Source organism: Tamandua tetradactyla, chromosome 12, assembly GCF_023851605.1.
Source record: "Tamandua tetradactyla isolate mTamTet1 chromosome 12, mTamTet1.pri, whole genome shotgun sequence".
Lineage (NCBI taxonomy): Eukaryota > Metazoa > Chordata > Mammalia > Pilosa > Myrmecophagidae > Tamandua > Tamandua tetradactyla.
In genome coordinates this window covers 67,953,460-67,968,826 of record NC_135338.1, presented here as the reverse complement: position 1 = coordinate 67,968,826, position 15,367 = coordinate 67,953,460, and the positions used below count along the sequence as shown (strand labels likewise).

Here is a 15,367-nt window from a genome sequence, read left to right as displayed (position 1 = left end):
TCTGTGACCTCATATGTAAATCAGGGGTGGTAATACATACTTTTCAGATTGTGAGGATCAAATAACATACATAAAACAGTAATCTTAGGGAATCTTCCATGTTCAATAAAAAGTTACTCTAGGCAACCAATACGAGCACGCTGACACCCAGAAAGCACTGCTTCATTCTGTTCTTTTCCTTCCCTTCCCCTCTCCTCCCTCCCCTTCCCTTTACTTCCTTCCTCTCCCTCTTCTCCACACTCCTTCCCTCTCTCACCCTCTCTTCCTCTCTCTCGTGGGCCCAGTCCGTTTGGACTCAGGGTTACTGTCCTGACTATTTCTCCTACACCTCAGTCCCCATTTCTCCAAACTTTCTCGAAAGAGGAGGGGTCACCCTGCAGGCTCCAGCTGGAAGGATTTATAGCAGCCCCCCTCTCCTGCAGGCTCCACCTGGCTACCAGACCCAGCCTTCTGCAGGAAGGTCACCTTTTTGTAGCACAGGCAGAGATGCGGACTGAACAGAGGAGGCCCGAGGAGAAGCAAATAAATACATCAAGTTCCCAGCTGGGCTTGGAGATAAGGACCAGGGCGAGGAGGCGGAGGGGGAGGCAGGTCACGTGGCGCAGTTCCCCCTTCCAGCCCGTGCACGCTGGCACAGCTGGGAAGGCCTACCTGGGGCACTTCTAAGAGGAATTTGACCAGGGCTTCTCCCTTCCTGAGAAGGCGCTGTGCCGAGGAGCCTTCCTGGATTTGGGCCTGGTAGTGACAGGCCTGGGGACCAAGAAAGTGACAGAGTCAAGCCACTGTCCCAGCTGAGGCAGGCGGGCAGGGAGGGACCTTTAGCCTCCATGGTACAGGAGGAGAAACTGAGGTCCAGAAGGGAGAGAGGCTTTTCCGACATCACACAGAAGGTGAGTGGAAAAGCATGTGCGGGCCACCTAACCCTCGATCTGGACCCCCTGAGAATTGGCCTCACCTGGTTGTGGAATTGCTGGCACCTCCGCATGATAAGACCTGCCTCAGGGAAGGCTCTCCTTCCTCAAAACCTCAGCCACCAGTCTGGAGAGGTTTTCTGTAGAGCCTGCTTTGGGGCCAGCATCCTGTTATTATCGACCATCTATTTCAGGAGAAGAGCCTGAGCAGGCAGAGGGCAGGGCTCTGGGTCCGGCACCCATGAGCACTGAGGGGACTTGGGGGGCCGGTAGGGAGTGCAGACCTACATGTGGGGCACGTCGCAGTCCGGAAGCAGCTGTCCTCTGCTTCTGGAAAGGCCACATCCTCCTGAGAGTCTCAAGGGACCTCCTAACCATCAAGCTCACCCCTGGCCATCTAGCCCGGCATGTCTTTGGCCCAGGCTACCCCGAGACAGAATCTCAGAGACGCTCCATGCTGGGGGCACCCTGGCCTGGCTTCCCACCCTAACCCCACCCCACCTGCCGTGTGACCTCAGTCTTCCCTCCAATACAGTGAAGGGGCGGGGTGGGGATAAGGGCATCCGGAACCCAGGCTGTAATACCCTGTGACTCTAGGAGTCTTTAAGGATGTCACCGCAGCTCTCCGTCTGTCCCTCCTCTCAGAAGGACAGAGCTCAGAGGGGTGGGTGCGTGCAGTCCCCACAGTCTTTCCAGCCTGGACGACCAGACTGAGCACACGGAGCCTGGCTTGGGGCACAGGGGCTATGGGACCTTGCTGGGAGTGGAGAAGCCTCTGAGCTCTCTTAGAAGTGGAGGTGTCTGCCTGACTCACCCCGGCACCCACGCCTAGCACACACCCGGCAGTGTCTGGGAGCAGGGTGGGGACTCAGATGTTATTTGCTGAATGAATGAGGTAGCAGACTCCTTTCAGCATGCCCATCCCCTGGCTTCCTTGTGCTGGCACCTGCGACTCTCTTCAGAGGCCTGCCCTGGGCCCGCTGGCATCACCGCGGCCACAGAGGAGAGGAACTGCTCCGCAGCTTATACTCCCTGAGAAAGGGGGTGCTTCTTAGAAAGCCCAGCTTCCCTACCTCGAGTCGGAGAAACTCTTGGGGTGTGATGCAAGCTCCATAGCTCCCGGCGGGACCAGGCAGAGGCGAGACTACCCTGAAATCACACCCTTCCTTAGCTCCTCCCTTCCTCTCCTGCTCCCCCTTCTCCTTTACCAGTTTCTGCTAAAGCATGTCCTCAACCAACCATTTGCACAAGGAATCCTTGTCTTGCAGTCTGCATATGGGAAACCCTTCCAAAATCCAAGGAGAAGAGCCTGTGGATGGCAAGATACCTAAGAGGAAATCCTGTTTTATTCCATTCCACCGTGTGCCCTGTGCTGTTCCAGGCTTGGATGGGGACAGTGGGCGAGAAGGTCCTGGGCCCTGCCCTGTGGGCTCTGTGGGGCCACACGCTGAGAGGGTGTCTCTCAATGTGTGCCTGGCATAGCCAGTCTCCACGTCCTCTGATGGCACCAGGAACTGGAGAACTGAAGGTCCCAGGGCAGAGGGGAGTGGCCAGAACTGCAGGAAGAGCTGCGCCTCCTTCTGTTTGTCTCCATCAGCCAGGGAGGCCCTGGCAGCCTTGGTCTTTCTTTTAGGTCTGAAGCACCAGGTACCTGAAATAGTCAATGATCAGATTCTAATCCCTTAACCATGTCATTTCCATTGCCCACCCAACCCTCAATAGGTTGAGGACATTCTCCTGCAGGAAGCCCCATCAGACAGCCTGCCCGCCAGAGGCCCTCACTCCCTCAGTAAACGGGCTTATCCTAATGTCACACCTCCCCGAGAACCAGGTCTCAGAGAAATAGCAGCACTGAAAGAGCCTCAGAGAACATCTTGTTCTTGTCTGTTTTTCTACCTCTCTTAGAGGGGAAGGAGTTGCCCAAGATCGCATGGCAAGTTGGTGATGCTGGAATGAGATTCCAGGCTGTGAAGCTGCCAGCCCAGTGTGGCTTCCACTGCCTGGCACTGCCCCTGAATTCTTCAGAAGCCCAGGATAGAATTCCTCCTCTCGGTTTCCACCTCTGCAGAAAAGCACCTCTCTTCTCTGCCATGGACACGGTGACTTAGGCAGGATGTGAAGTTACTTAGGGACACCATTGAGTTCATAAACATCTTCTGTTCATAAATATCCAACTGATGACTGAAGCTTCCACTGCTCCCAAAATAGCTTTGGATCTCAGCACAGGCATTTCCAAGAACAGATTTTTATCTCTTCAAGAATTCTCTGAAAGCAGAGGATCCTCTGGTTTGCTTGCTTCTCCAAGACAGCTCCACAAACCAGGCCCCAGACTGAGTCCTAACACTGGATCATATGCTGTGGGTATAGACTGGTCTAATCTCCAGAGAAGGAGGTGGCTAAGACGGTTTATTATAATTTTGGTTGCTCTCATTTCAAATCATTTTGACACAATATTAGATTACTCGGAACACGCAATTCCCCAAACTTTCTGGTTAAGGGGGATTTCTTGTTTGTAGTGGACCTTGAGATTAACTCCTCAACATCCGTTTCAGGGCCAGATGACTCCTCAAAGCCAATTAATTCTATCCCTTTTGTTCAGAGATGGGGCACCCTATGCCAATATGTGTCACCAAGACCCAATGACAGGCTTGTGGCCTCTGAAACAGAATCCCACCTCCTCTCACCAAGCTGTTACCAATAAGCAAGCTTCCCCAGCTGCTCTGGGAGCCAGCGTGGCACCAAGGGCAATGAGCCTTAGGCAGAAAGAAACCTGGGCCCGCTGGTGTCATTGAGCCACTGAATCAACCAGCCCTGAAGTCAGCATTGCTTCTGACTTTGTGAGATGATCCACCAAATTTTAAAACCTCTCGGGGGTTGCAGATGGACACATCATAAATGATTCCTCTACCCTGCCCCATACGTCCCCTGCCTCGCCCTCCCCCCAGATCTTCACCACAGTAAATCCAGCCAGGGAGGGGCTGGCTGCCCCAGGGCTTCCCCTCTGTTGAGGACCTTTCTGGCCTGGGTTGGGGTGGAGAAGCAGAGTGCGTTTTCCCTCTCAGGCAGGAATTCCCCATCTTCAGCGAGACAAGTGCAGACCCAGATAATTACATGAGCTGCCACTGGAAGAGCCGTCGTTAATTCTGATGGCAGTAACCGGCCTTGCTAGTGCGTTAAGCTAATTTCATGAAAGCACCAGGAGGAAGGTCGTGGGCCGGACCCTGGATTATTAATAATGTCGAACTTCATTTTGAACCATCCAGGAAATTCCTCGCAGTTGCCTCCAGCAAATTGCCACAGGTGGCTACTTTCCTCTGCAATCAACAGTCTTCCCATATGCAAATGTGGAGGTTGTCTTTTTCCCTAGAAAATAATTAAAGTCACAGAGCCCAATAAATACTTAAACAGATTGTGGTTTTAATTAAAAACCTTCCACCAAGGCTGCAGCTGCAAATCTCTCTTCCCAAACAGGCGTGCTGGTGACACAGACATGAGCATCGGAATTTGGGCCTAAGTACCTGAAGCTAGAAAATTTTACAAATAATAACATTAATAATTATGATTACTGCCTATGCCCATGGTGAGTACGTGGGGGGAGATGAGGAGAGGAAGTAAAGAGAGATATTTGGAGGCAGGACCACTGTTGGGAGAGGGGGGTGGGGAGGCCGCGCACCTGCATAGGTGGGCATAGACTCATCTCACCCTACCTGTAGCCAATGCTACAAGGCAGCAACAAAAGGTAATTCCAGTTATTGTTTAAAAGAAAAAAACAAAACTCGTTTCCCATGTACTTTCTATGTGCCAGGTACTAAGTTCTTCACATGTATTGACTCATTCAGTCCTCAAAGCAACCCAGTGTAGTAGTCTTATTTATACTCCTTTTTCTGAGGCACAGAGAGGTTAAGTAACTTGCCCAAGGTCACACAGCTAGTAAATGGTGGAATCTGATACTAGGACCTGTCCTCTTAACCACTACATGGAGTGAGTGCATGTGTGAGCTGAAGGAGAAGGGGAATTGGGAGGGAGGAGGCATAATCAGGGTCTGGCTTCCCAGAGGTATGAGCTTTCCAGGGAAAATTATGAGGGGAAAGCCACTTCCTGGGGGAGGGGGCTGGTGGGAAAACTGCCTGAGAGTGGAGGAGATGTAGGAACACAGAACTACAAAAGTTAAAAGGTGGGAAGCAGTGAGTTCTCCAGCGCTTCAGGCTAGAGGGCAGCTGCGGGATTGGGAGACTCTCCAAATCTTCCTAGCAGACTGCTACCCTGGGGGTGTTTGAGCCCATCTGGGCCCTGGCTCTCTTATTCTCAGAGGCCCCACCCACATCCCAGCAAGTTCCTTAGAGCACCCCTGTGTCACATGGTATTAAATACAAGGCTTGTACATCTCTGTGAGTGGAGTTGAAACTGAATGGTTTGCACAATGTTACATGTCCTAAACATTTACTCAAACACCTACTGATTTCCATTTTGCAATTTTCTTTTCCCCTCTTAGAGCAACATTTTCTTTTTCAAATCTCGGACATTTTATAGGTCCCTAACAAAATCCTAAGGCTTAGGAACTGTCCTCCAGTGCTATGTACAGGGCTGGAAGAGACGGTGCTAACGCTGACCCGGGGAGGGTGGGGACCGTGTATACAGGAGAGAGCCACTTCCGGAGCACTAAGCTCCTTGGGTCATGTCTAGGACTAGCCTTCATTGGGCGCCTAATTGGACCTTGGGCGCTGAGGCAAGGTGAGGCCAGTGTGAGGCAGGGGAGAGGAGGGTGCAGATTCTGGAACCCAGGTTGAAGTGGGCGCCGAAGGGGAAACCTCGGGCCTTGGTTACGCGTCCCCCACCTCGGGAAATCGCGTAGCGGGACGGCAGCACCGGGTAGCTACCCGCGCATTGCGGGCTTCTAGCCGCCGCGGGCCTCGCCCACTCCCGCCATTGCTCCGGGTCTTGGCGCCTGTCAGGCAGCGTCCAGCAGAGGGCGTGCGCGACCAGGCCTGGACCTGAGGCCTGACCCGGCGGAGACCGGGGAAAAGGCGCCGCGAGCCCCGGGGCTTCGGTCCCCACCCACGGACACTCCCCTCTTAACGCTCCGGGTGGACGAGGCAGAAATTCAAGGGCGATCCTCGAGAGGTGACCCCGGGCTCCGGCTCTCCACTCCTAGGTCTGTCTGAGGTCGGGACCCCAACTTCGTCACCGAGCCCTATCCCAGATTCCGACAGATCCCGAATTTCGTGTCCCAGCAGTAGTGGCTTGGAAAATTGCATCCCTTCTCTTTCCCACCTCTACTTTACCACACCTGATTAGGTGCCTGTTTCTTTAACGATGAAAGACGTGGGCGGCGGCGGGGGTGGTATGCGCGCTCCAGGTTCCCCACTCCTCCCGTAACTGTATCGTTGGGAACATTATAAACATTAGACCCGCTGCTGCGCGGCTGGCGGCGCCGGGCGAGACGCGCAGAGTCTTGAGCTGAGCTGGGACGCCTTCCCCGGAGACGCTGCTCGCACCCCAGGCCTCGGCGCACTCTGCCTGGGCGGCTCCGGCTCCAGCCTTGCGGTGGCGGGCACTCTCCTAGGTCCAAGGCAGGGGTAAGGGGCGTCTCTCCCTAGGGCAGGCTCGGGAAACAAAAGCGCCTGCTGGAAAGTAGGCGGGGGGCCGCGGGAGTCAGCGGGTGCTGCTGCAAAGTAGGCGGGGTGCCCACTGCGAGTTTACCCGACCTTCCAGGCGCCGGGAGCCCTGTCCCCACGCCCAGTCTCCCTACTTTCTGCCTCTCCAGCAGAAGAACAACGAGAAGAGACCTTTTCTTCTTCTTCTTCTTTCCTTTTTTTGTTTGTCCCGGGGGCCCTGGGATGTTCCCGGAACGCTGGCGAGTCTGGTCCCCAGAGCTCAGGGAAGCTCTGGGCAGAGAACGCGCAAAGCCAGCCCGTTTCCCTCCCCTCTCCCCAGCATCTATATTATAGTCCCTCCTCCCTTGAAAGTTGTTCTTCCCCCCCCCCCCCCCCCCCCCCCCGCCCACCTGTCTTCCCGCCGGTGGTATGAAGAACAGAAAAAAGAGGTGAAAACCGAGGAGGGTCGACGAGCCGAGAGCTTCCGTGCCGGAACCTCCACGCCTAAACCCCCCTCCGCCCGCCCCCGGAAGGTTCCCGGCTAGGACTCGCCATCCCGGACCCGACTCCCCGTCCTCGGGCTGCTGGGTCTCTGCCTCCCGGAGCTCCTCTTCTCCCGCCAAGGCTCCCGAACCGCCCCCACTCAGGGTTCCCCAGACGCGGACACCACGCCCAGGAAGCCCCCCTCACTGCGCAGACAAAGAAGCCCGAGACCGGTCCGGCCTCCGGAGCCCACGGCCAGGCCCAAGCCTCAGGGACCCTACCCTCCCGGGCTAAGGACCCACTCCCAGCCGTCCCACCGCAGGGTCTCCGGCGGGGGCGCGGGATGCGGCGCTCTCACTTCTCCGCCCTCCATGAGGACCCCTCCCCCGACAGAATGTCCCCGCGCCTCCCTCTCCATCGGCTGCGGGGACCCCAGACCCAAATAGGCAGAATAAAGTTCTGGGTTCCGAGCTCCGGACTGAGACACGCAGGTCCCATTCGTCTGGACAGCTTGTAGCGACGGCAGGAGTCGGAGAGAGCAGAGCGACGCCGAGGGTGCGTGCGCCTGTACGCTCCTATTTAATTTACAAAGGAGCCTCGGAACCGCCGGCCGGGTGGTCTCTTTAAATGCAGCGCTCCTCTCGGGTCTCTCTTCTCCACCCCCTTCCGAGCTCATTAAAATGCTCAACACTCAAATCATGGTATTGATCTCCGCAAAGGCCCCAAACCCGCGCAATCGACCCGTTGCGTGAGAACTCCACGGCCCGGGGTGAGGGCTGGAGGGCCACACACATCCCCGAGAGCCCAGGGTCTGCGGTGAGGAGGACGAACGGAGTGGGTGTGGGTGGGGTGGGGTGGGGGTGGGGAAGGGCTCGGCGTGTCTCGCGGAGCCTGTCCCTCTTTCCCGGTTCTGGCCAGCAGCTCGGTCTCCAGGGCTGCGGTGGGAAACTCAGGGAGGCGGAAATCGGATTTCAGCCAAATGCCTCGGCATCCCCGCGCCCCCGCATCCCGGCGCCTCCGCCTCCTCGTCGCTAAAACAAGTGTCAGGGTTTAGCCAGAGATCGGGAACGAGCGTCGGGAACAGCAGAGTCTGAGGCCGGCTGTTAGGTGAGGGTGTGAGACAGCGGGCGGTGGCGGGCCACTGCGTCTTCGGGAAGTGGTGTGTAGGGGTGAGGCTGTGCTTGCTGGGGGGTGTGAAGACAGGGAGGAGACGCTTAGGCCTTAAGTCCCCAGCCCACAGTTCTCCGAGAGACGCAAACGTTTCGTAATCATTCCCGTCTGTGCCACTGTCCGCTGCAGCCCAGTTAGCCTCGAGTGGGCAAGACCCGAGGGTGAGGCGCTTGGGTGAGCTCAGGCCCGCTTCCTGGGTGCGCAGACTGACGCCCACTCCTTGATGAGCTCAGGTCAGCGCGTTAGCTGGTGTAGCTGCAGAAGACAAGACGTAGAGTCGGGCTCAAGAGGCTGGGCAGGGGGGCAGGGGGGCTGGGGCTGGCCTGGGGCGGGGGTGCGTCGCTTCCTCGCGCGCCATGCGGGGCTGGGTGTTCTGGTCTCGGATTGGACTGGCCGAGGGCGGGAGAGATGGGAGCTCGTATCTACCCAGATCCAGGCAAAAATAGCAGGGAGGGTTGGCGCTCGGCTAACACTATCAATCATGCATCGTGTTGAACGTGGCTTCGGGGAGGAAGCGTCTAACAGGGGGGTGAGGGAGGGAAGGGTCAGCATTTGCAGGGCTGCGCGCAGCTCGGCGGGTCGCGCTCGCGGTCTGTCTGCGCCACCGCCTGCATTTGCAGAAAGAGTTTAAAGGCAGAGACACGCCCCCGCCCCCCGCCGCCGCGCGCCTTTCTTTCTCCCAAATTCCTCAAAGCTGGTTTGTCTCACGTGTTGCGGGGCGTAAAGGCCGTTCGCATTCAATGAGCCCCGAAGCTCACGGGCGCTGGCGGGACGGGCGCGTGAGGGTGAGTGCGCGTGAATATGTGCGCGTGCCGGGGAAGGAGAATGGTGAGTGTCTTGGGTGCAGGAGCGCCTGTGAAAAATGTGTGCGAATGTAGCGAGAACTCTGCAAATTGACGCGATTATTCCATTATGATGGATACTTCTAACGTGCCGCAGGTCGGCTGTGCGGAGGGTGTGAGTCTGTGCAAATGTGTTTTTAACACGGGGACCTGGGTGATGAGGGATAGTGACTAGTGACAGCGTCAGGGGTAGGGGTGGGGGTTATGAGGTGCGGTGGGTTGAGAAGAGCCGAGTCGAGGGCGCTGGACTACCTCTGTGACCGACGTGTCTTGGCCTCAGGGAGGGTCTTTATAGCTTTAACAAATGTAGAAGATGCAGGAGGTGGGAGAGGCCGTGCGCGTGACCACCGAGCCCGGGAGCGCGCGCGGACTCTCCAACCTACAGTCAGCGAGAGGTGGGGAGAGCAGACGCTTAATAAAAAGCTTCCAGTGAGACCTCGGAGCTAGGGGTGGTGTCCCCAAACTCAGTCGTCCCTTTCTCTGTCCCTCCCCTGTCTCCCTCGACAGCGACAGCAACAGATGCAGGCAGCACCCTTGGGTTGTCTCGGCTCTGCGACACCGCGTCTGGAGAAGGGGTTGTAGCTCGAGGGCATCGCGCTGGGAGCCAGCGAGCAGCGGGTAAGCCGCGGGGACCGCCCCGCAACCTCGACCTAGGTGGGGGGAGCGGGTGCTTAGAGCCTTAGACCCCGGGAGCGTTTTCTGAGCGGGACAGGGGATGGGAGGCCTCCCAAGGTAGAGAAGGTAGAGAGGGATACTCGGGTTCCCGAGGGTAGGGTGTGGGAGGGGCTCTACTGAACCTGGCCGGCGACCCCGCCTGGGGGGCTGGGAGTCTGTAAGCGCATTTCTGTGGCTGGGAATAAAGATTTTATGGTGGCCCTCAAGCATTGTAGGGCTGCGGAGAAAGGCGCGGAATCTTGAAGCTTCCCGGGCTTCATAAGCTTGTGACAACCCCGTGGACCACTGGACCGGGACACCTCTGCTCAGCTGGGCGCCGCCAGGACCCATGGGACCCGAGGGAAAAGCTCCAGGGACCGTTTCCCACCAGCACTCCTGGCCCTTTCTAAAGGTTCACGGAACAGCCCTGGTTCTCCCCTTGTGGGGGCGGCAGCCAAGAACAGGCAGCTGCGGCCGCGGCAGGAGAAGAGTCTTGCGGGCTCCTCCTGGTCCCGCGCCTTTCGCCGTCCACCGCTAGGTCTCAGCGTGGCCGTTCCCCTGGGTTGGGAAAGCCGAGGGTCCTGTCCCCGTGAAGGGCCGTGTGCACGCCCAAGTGCGTGCCTGAATTCCTGCGTGCGGGTCATTCGTGCGAAGAGTCGTGTCCTTGTGTCTGTCGATTCTCACAATAGACAGAAAGCGCTTTGCACCGTGGTGGAAAACGCCGTTCAAATGCGAGGTTCAGTGGATAAAACAATGAAGTCTCCCGTGTACATCGTGTCCGTGCCTGGGTGTTTGTGTCTATGAAATGTGTTGCGAACCGGAAAGCGCATCCGGGCGTCTAAGGCCCTGTAGAAGTTCGCTGTCTGCGGGGGATGCAGGAGCGTGTGTGTGTATTGTATGCGTCTGTACGGGTGTGTGCGCAAGTGCTGGGCGTGGGACAAAGGGTTGGAGGGAGGACAGCCGGCCACGGACAAAAATACCCTTTCTATGTATCCCTTTCACCCTGCTGAACCCAGGCTTCCAAACAGAGAAGGGTTGGTGCGAGCCAGAGGCAGACCCACGGGAAAGGGATTAGCGTTTGGCGGTGTAGGGTAAGGAGGTCGGTAAGAAAATAAAAGCGAGAGTCTAGGCCGCTGGGAAAAGAAGTCTAGACCCAAGAAGGAGCACCCGTTGAGTCCCAAGAGTTTACTGAACTCCAACCGTGCCCAAGAGAGGCTCATCCTCATAGAGAAGGTACGGGAGTCCCCAGGCTTGTGCTAAACAGGTTTGTGGAGGCGGAGCTTGATAGGGGAGTGGAGCAGGGTCTCCAAGAGGCACCTTCTTTCCCCCTTATCTCTGCTTCCATCTGCAGGAGCCGCGATGGCGCCCCTGAGGGCACTGTGGCTGGCTTGGGTGCTTCTAGAAGTGGCCGGAGCGTGCCCGGAGCAGTGTGCCTGCGTGGACAAGTACGCGCACCAGTTCGCGGATTGCGCCTACAAAGAGCTGCGAGAGGTGCCAGAGGGGCTGCCCGCCAACGTGACCACGCTTAGTCTTTCAGCCAACAAGATCACCGTGCTGCGGTGCGGGGCCTTCGCCGACGTCACGCAGGTCACTTCGCTGTGGTTGGCGCACAATGAGGTGCGCACCGTGGAGCCAGGCGCGCTTTCCGTGCTCAGCCAGCTCAAGAACCTCGACCTGAGCCACAACCTCATATCCAGCTTCCCGTGGAGCGATCTGCGCAACCTGAGCGCGCTCCAGTTGCTCAAAATGAACCACAACCTCCTGGGCTCGCTGCCCCGCGACGCGCTCGGCGCGCTGCCTGATCTGCGCTCTCTACGCATCAACAATAACCGGCTACGTACCCTGGAGCCCGGTACCTTCGACGCTCTGAGCGCTCTGTCACACCTGCAGCTCTATCACAACCCCTTCCACTGTAGCTGCGGCCTTGTGTGGCTTCAGGCCTGGGCTGCGAGCACTCGGGTCTCGCTGCCGGAGCCGGACTCCATCGCGTGCGCCTCGCCTCCGGCGCTGCAGGGGGTACCTGTGCACCGCCTGCCTCCGCTGCCCTGTGCCCCGCCTAGCGTGCGTCTGCGTGTGGAGCCGCCGCCCGAGACTCCCGGCAGCCCCCTGCGCGCCGGCCTGGCGCTCCTGCTGCACTGCGCTGCGGAAGGCCACCCCACGCCCCGCCTGCAATGGCAACTTCAGATCCCAGGTGGCACCGTAGTCCTGCAGCCGCCAGTCCTAAGTGAGGAGGACGACGGGGTTGAGGCAGAGAACCGGGAGGGGGAAGGAGATGGGGTTGGGCCAACGCAGACCGAGGCCCCAACTCCGACTCCCGCACCCGCTTGGCCCGCGCCCCCAGCCACCCCGCGCTTCCTGGCCCTCGCAAACGGCTCCCTGTTGGTGCCGCTCCTTAGTGCCAAGGAGGCAGGTGTCTACACATGCAGTGCGCACAATGAGTTGGGGGCCAACTCGACGTCGATACGCTTGGCGGTGGCGGCAGCCGGACCTCCAAAGCACGCACCAGGCTCCGGAGGAGAACCCGGCGGGCAGTCCCCGGCCTCTGAGCACAAATCCACAGCCAAGGGCCGGGGCAACAGCGTCCTGCCCTCCAAGCCCGAGGGCAAAACTAAAGGACAAGGCTTGGCCCGGGTCAGCGTCCTTGGGGAGACGGAACTGGGACCGCAAGAGGAGGCGGGTGAGGGAGAGGACGCTGAAGAACACGTCCCTGCGGGCCCCATGGAGGAGCAAAACTGCGGTCGCGGGGACCCCTCGCGGTACGTGTCCAACCACGCGTTCAACCAGAGCACGGAGCTCAAGCCGCATGTCTTCGAGCTGGGTGTCATCGCGCTGGACGTGGCCGAGCGCGAGGCACGCGTGCAGCTGACGCCGCTGGCGGCGCGCTGGAGCCCCAGGCCAGGCGAGGCAGAGGGAACCAGGCGGCCCGAGCGGCGGCCCCTGCGCCTGCTTTATCTGTGCCCGGCGGGGGGCGGCCCCGCGGTGCAGTGGTCGCGCGTGGAAGAAGGCGTCAACGCGTACTGGTTCCGCGGCCTGCGGCCTGGGACCAACTACTCCGTGTGCCTGGCATTGGCGGGCGAGGCGTGTCACGTACAAGTGTTATTCGCCACCAAGAAGGAGCTGCCCTCGCTGCTGGTCATCGTGACGGTGAGCGCGTTCCTCCTGGTGTTGGCCACCGTGCCCCTGCTGGGCGCCGCCTGCTGCCATCTGCTGGCCAAACACCCGGGCAAGCCCTATCGTCTTATCCTGAGACCGCAAGCTCCCGACCCCATGGAGAAGCGCATCGCCGCTGACTTCGACCCGCGCGCCTCCTACCTCGAGTCGGAGAAAAGCTACCCAGCAGGTGGCGAGGAGGGCGGCGAGGAGCCAGAGGAGACCCCCGGGGAGGGCCTGGACGAAGACGTGGAGCAGGGAAACCCCGGCGGGGACCTGCAGAGAGAAGAGAGCTTGGCGGCCTGCTCGCTGGTGGAGTCTCAGTCCAAGGCCAACCAAGAGGAGTTCGAGGCGGGCTCCGAGTACAGCGATCGGCTGCCCCTGGGCGCCGAGGCGGTTAACATCGCGCACGAGATTAACGGCAACTACCCGCAAACCGCAGGCTGAGCGCCCTAGCGTCGGGCCCGCTCATTCCCATCCCGCACCTTGGGTCCCGGGAGCTGAAGGCCCGGGCTGGCAGGGCTTATCCCACCACCTACCCCAGTACGCTTACTCCGTGTCCTTTCCACTTCTCAATCTTGACTACTAGGGACGTCTGGTGGGGAGGGGCCGATTTCACAGTCCTTGGCCACCCGTGGCCGCCATTCTCCCGGAGAACTGAGTCCCGCCCACCACCCCTCGCCTCCAAGCACAGTTCCTCGCTTCCCCCCTCCATCCCCCCCCCAAAAAAACCACATAACCCTCTGACGTGGGGAGAAATCCACGCCCCTCCGTTCCTAACGCGATGGTTATCTGCTGAAGCAATCAGCGAGTTGGCTGACTCCGACCCGCAGCCCTCCCAGCCACGGGCGCTGAAGCCAAAAGAAATGGGAGGTGACGTTGAAACATCTAGTGGCAACTTCTTGGCTCCGGGGCCAGCCTGGGGACGCCCAGCAGATGTCCCTAGCGCAGAGCGCCATGGCGTCTGGCCTGGACTTCTACTCCCAACGCCCTCTCCCGGGCGCACGTCCCAGTAGCCGGGATCTTTCCCTCCGACCCCTAAATGTTTAGTTTCAAGCACCTCCTTCAAACTGGAACCAAACCCTTCTGTCCTTGTCCGCTCCCGGCTCCACCCTTTTTCTGCCCTGCTGGAGCTCAGCCGGGTGCCTGGAGCACCTTTCAGCTCAACCCTTTGATTTTCATATTTTCGTTGTTTTCAAAGACAGCAACACCTCCAGGTCTGGTGCTAACACGCCCTTTTCAGCCTCTGGGAAAATTAAGCGTGTAAGTCGAGGAAGATCATGTTTTCTCTCGTCCCCTCTCTCAATTTAAAGCGCCGCGAAAACGCGCGCCCCCTTTCCGCAGAGGGTGCGGGCTTGATCTGGGCCAATTTCGTTGTCTGTGGATTGGGGTATTCGGAGGTCGTTGAGCCTGACAGCGCCCGCTTCCGCGGCTCCACGGGACCCAGAGTCCAGCCTGAGAAGGGCAGGGACTAAGGAAGCCAATTGTGACCCCACCCCCATCCCCATCCCCACCCCCACCCCCACCCCCACCCCCACCCCGGCCCCTGGACTCCGTCCGGGGTGAGGGTTTGCGCCCTTGTTAGTACAAAGCCTGCGCCGGACTTTGCAGCGAGACCTGAATGGAGAAAAGCCGCTGGGTCCTCGCGTCTCCCCATCCCGCCCCTCTTTCCTGGAGAATAGCGTTTGCCGGGTATGTAGTCCTAGACGAGTACGGCCTGTAGGAGAAAAGTCTGTGTCCTGTAAAGTGTGACCGTGTAGCGTAGCGTGGCGGGCCGGCAGGTAGGTGGGAGGGAGGGAAGGAGGGAAGGAGGGAGGGGAGAGGGTGGGCGTGGCGCGGCGACTCCGGCAGGAACCCTTTTTCTGTTCTTGAAAGAAAGCGTCGGGGTTGGGGAGGGGGGGTGTTCCGGCCTCTGGACCAACCCTCTCCGCGAAGCGCAGCACAAGTGCGGCCCGGGAAAGAATAGCCCCTTCTCAGCGCGCGCCCTTTTCTAAACTTGTCTGTAATTAAACAGTCAATAAAACAATCGATTTGAACAGGGCTCGGTGACTCTGTCGGGGGTAGGGGGTGGGGGGGCCGCAGAGGGAGGAGGCCTGAGAGATGAAGGCAGAAACCTCAGAAGGCAGAAGCCCCTAGGCCCCTCTGGTGTGAATCCTTTGTGTGGTTTCCTACTGTGATTTTGCCTTGTGTTCGCAGCCCAGAGTCCTCTCTTGGTGCCTCCAACTTCCGGGTGGAGGGGTGAAGCCACATGGGATGGGGAGGCTAGAGGTGCGTAAATAGGGCTGGCAGAGAGAGAGAGTGGTGGGTCCCTGCAGATGCTGAATATGGGGAGCACCAGTTGTGTGTGTGTGTGTGTGTGTGTGTGTGTGTGTGTGTGTACTGATTTCTTTGTCTCAGCACCAGCTTCTAAGTTCTCTGGGAAGCCATTGTGTATGGGGGGGGGCGTGGATTCATGGGGGTGAGACACCAGTGGCTTCCACAAGAGATGTCACAAACTACAAAGCAAGCAAATGATGTCGAGTAGAAAAGAGGGTCATCTGGGAAGCTTGATTCCAGAGAACAA

The 15,367-nt window shown here is 58.8% G+C and overlaps 1 protein-coding gene across 6 annotated transcripts; it reads left to right on the top strand.

Moving 5' to 3' along the window:
* The first annotated feature begins 6,330 nt into the window (after positions 1 to 6,330).
* Positions 6,331 to 14,300, top strand: ISLR2 (immunoglobulin superfamily containing leucine rich repeat 2). Of its 6 annotated transcripts, none has more exons than XM_077123816.1 (3): positions 6,331 to 6,487; positions 9,508 to 9,618; positions 9,883 to 14,300. In XM_077123816.1, the coding sequence occupies exon 3, from the start codon at positions 11,014 to 11,016 to the stop codon at positions 13,249 to 13,251; it is 2,238 nt and encodes a 745-aa protein (XP_076979931.1). In that variant the 5' UTR covers positions 6,331 to 6,487; positions 9,508 to 9,618; positions 9,883 to 11,013; the 3' UTR covers positions 13,252 to 14,300. The 6 variants fall into 6 exon arrangements, with proteins under 6 accessions (XP_076979931.1, XP_076979933.1, XP_076979930.1 ...); XM_077123818.1 differs by lacking the exon at positions 6,331 to 6,487 and adding an exon at positions 8,044 to 8,095; XM_077123815.1 differs by lacking the exon at positions 6,331 to 6,487 and adding an exon at positions 8,172 to 8,391 and having other exon boundaries at positions 11,006 to 14,300.
* The last annotated feature ends 1,067 nt before the right edge of the window (positions 14,301 to 15,367 follow it).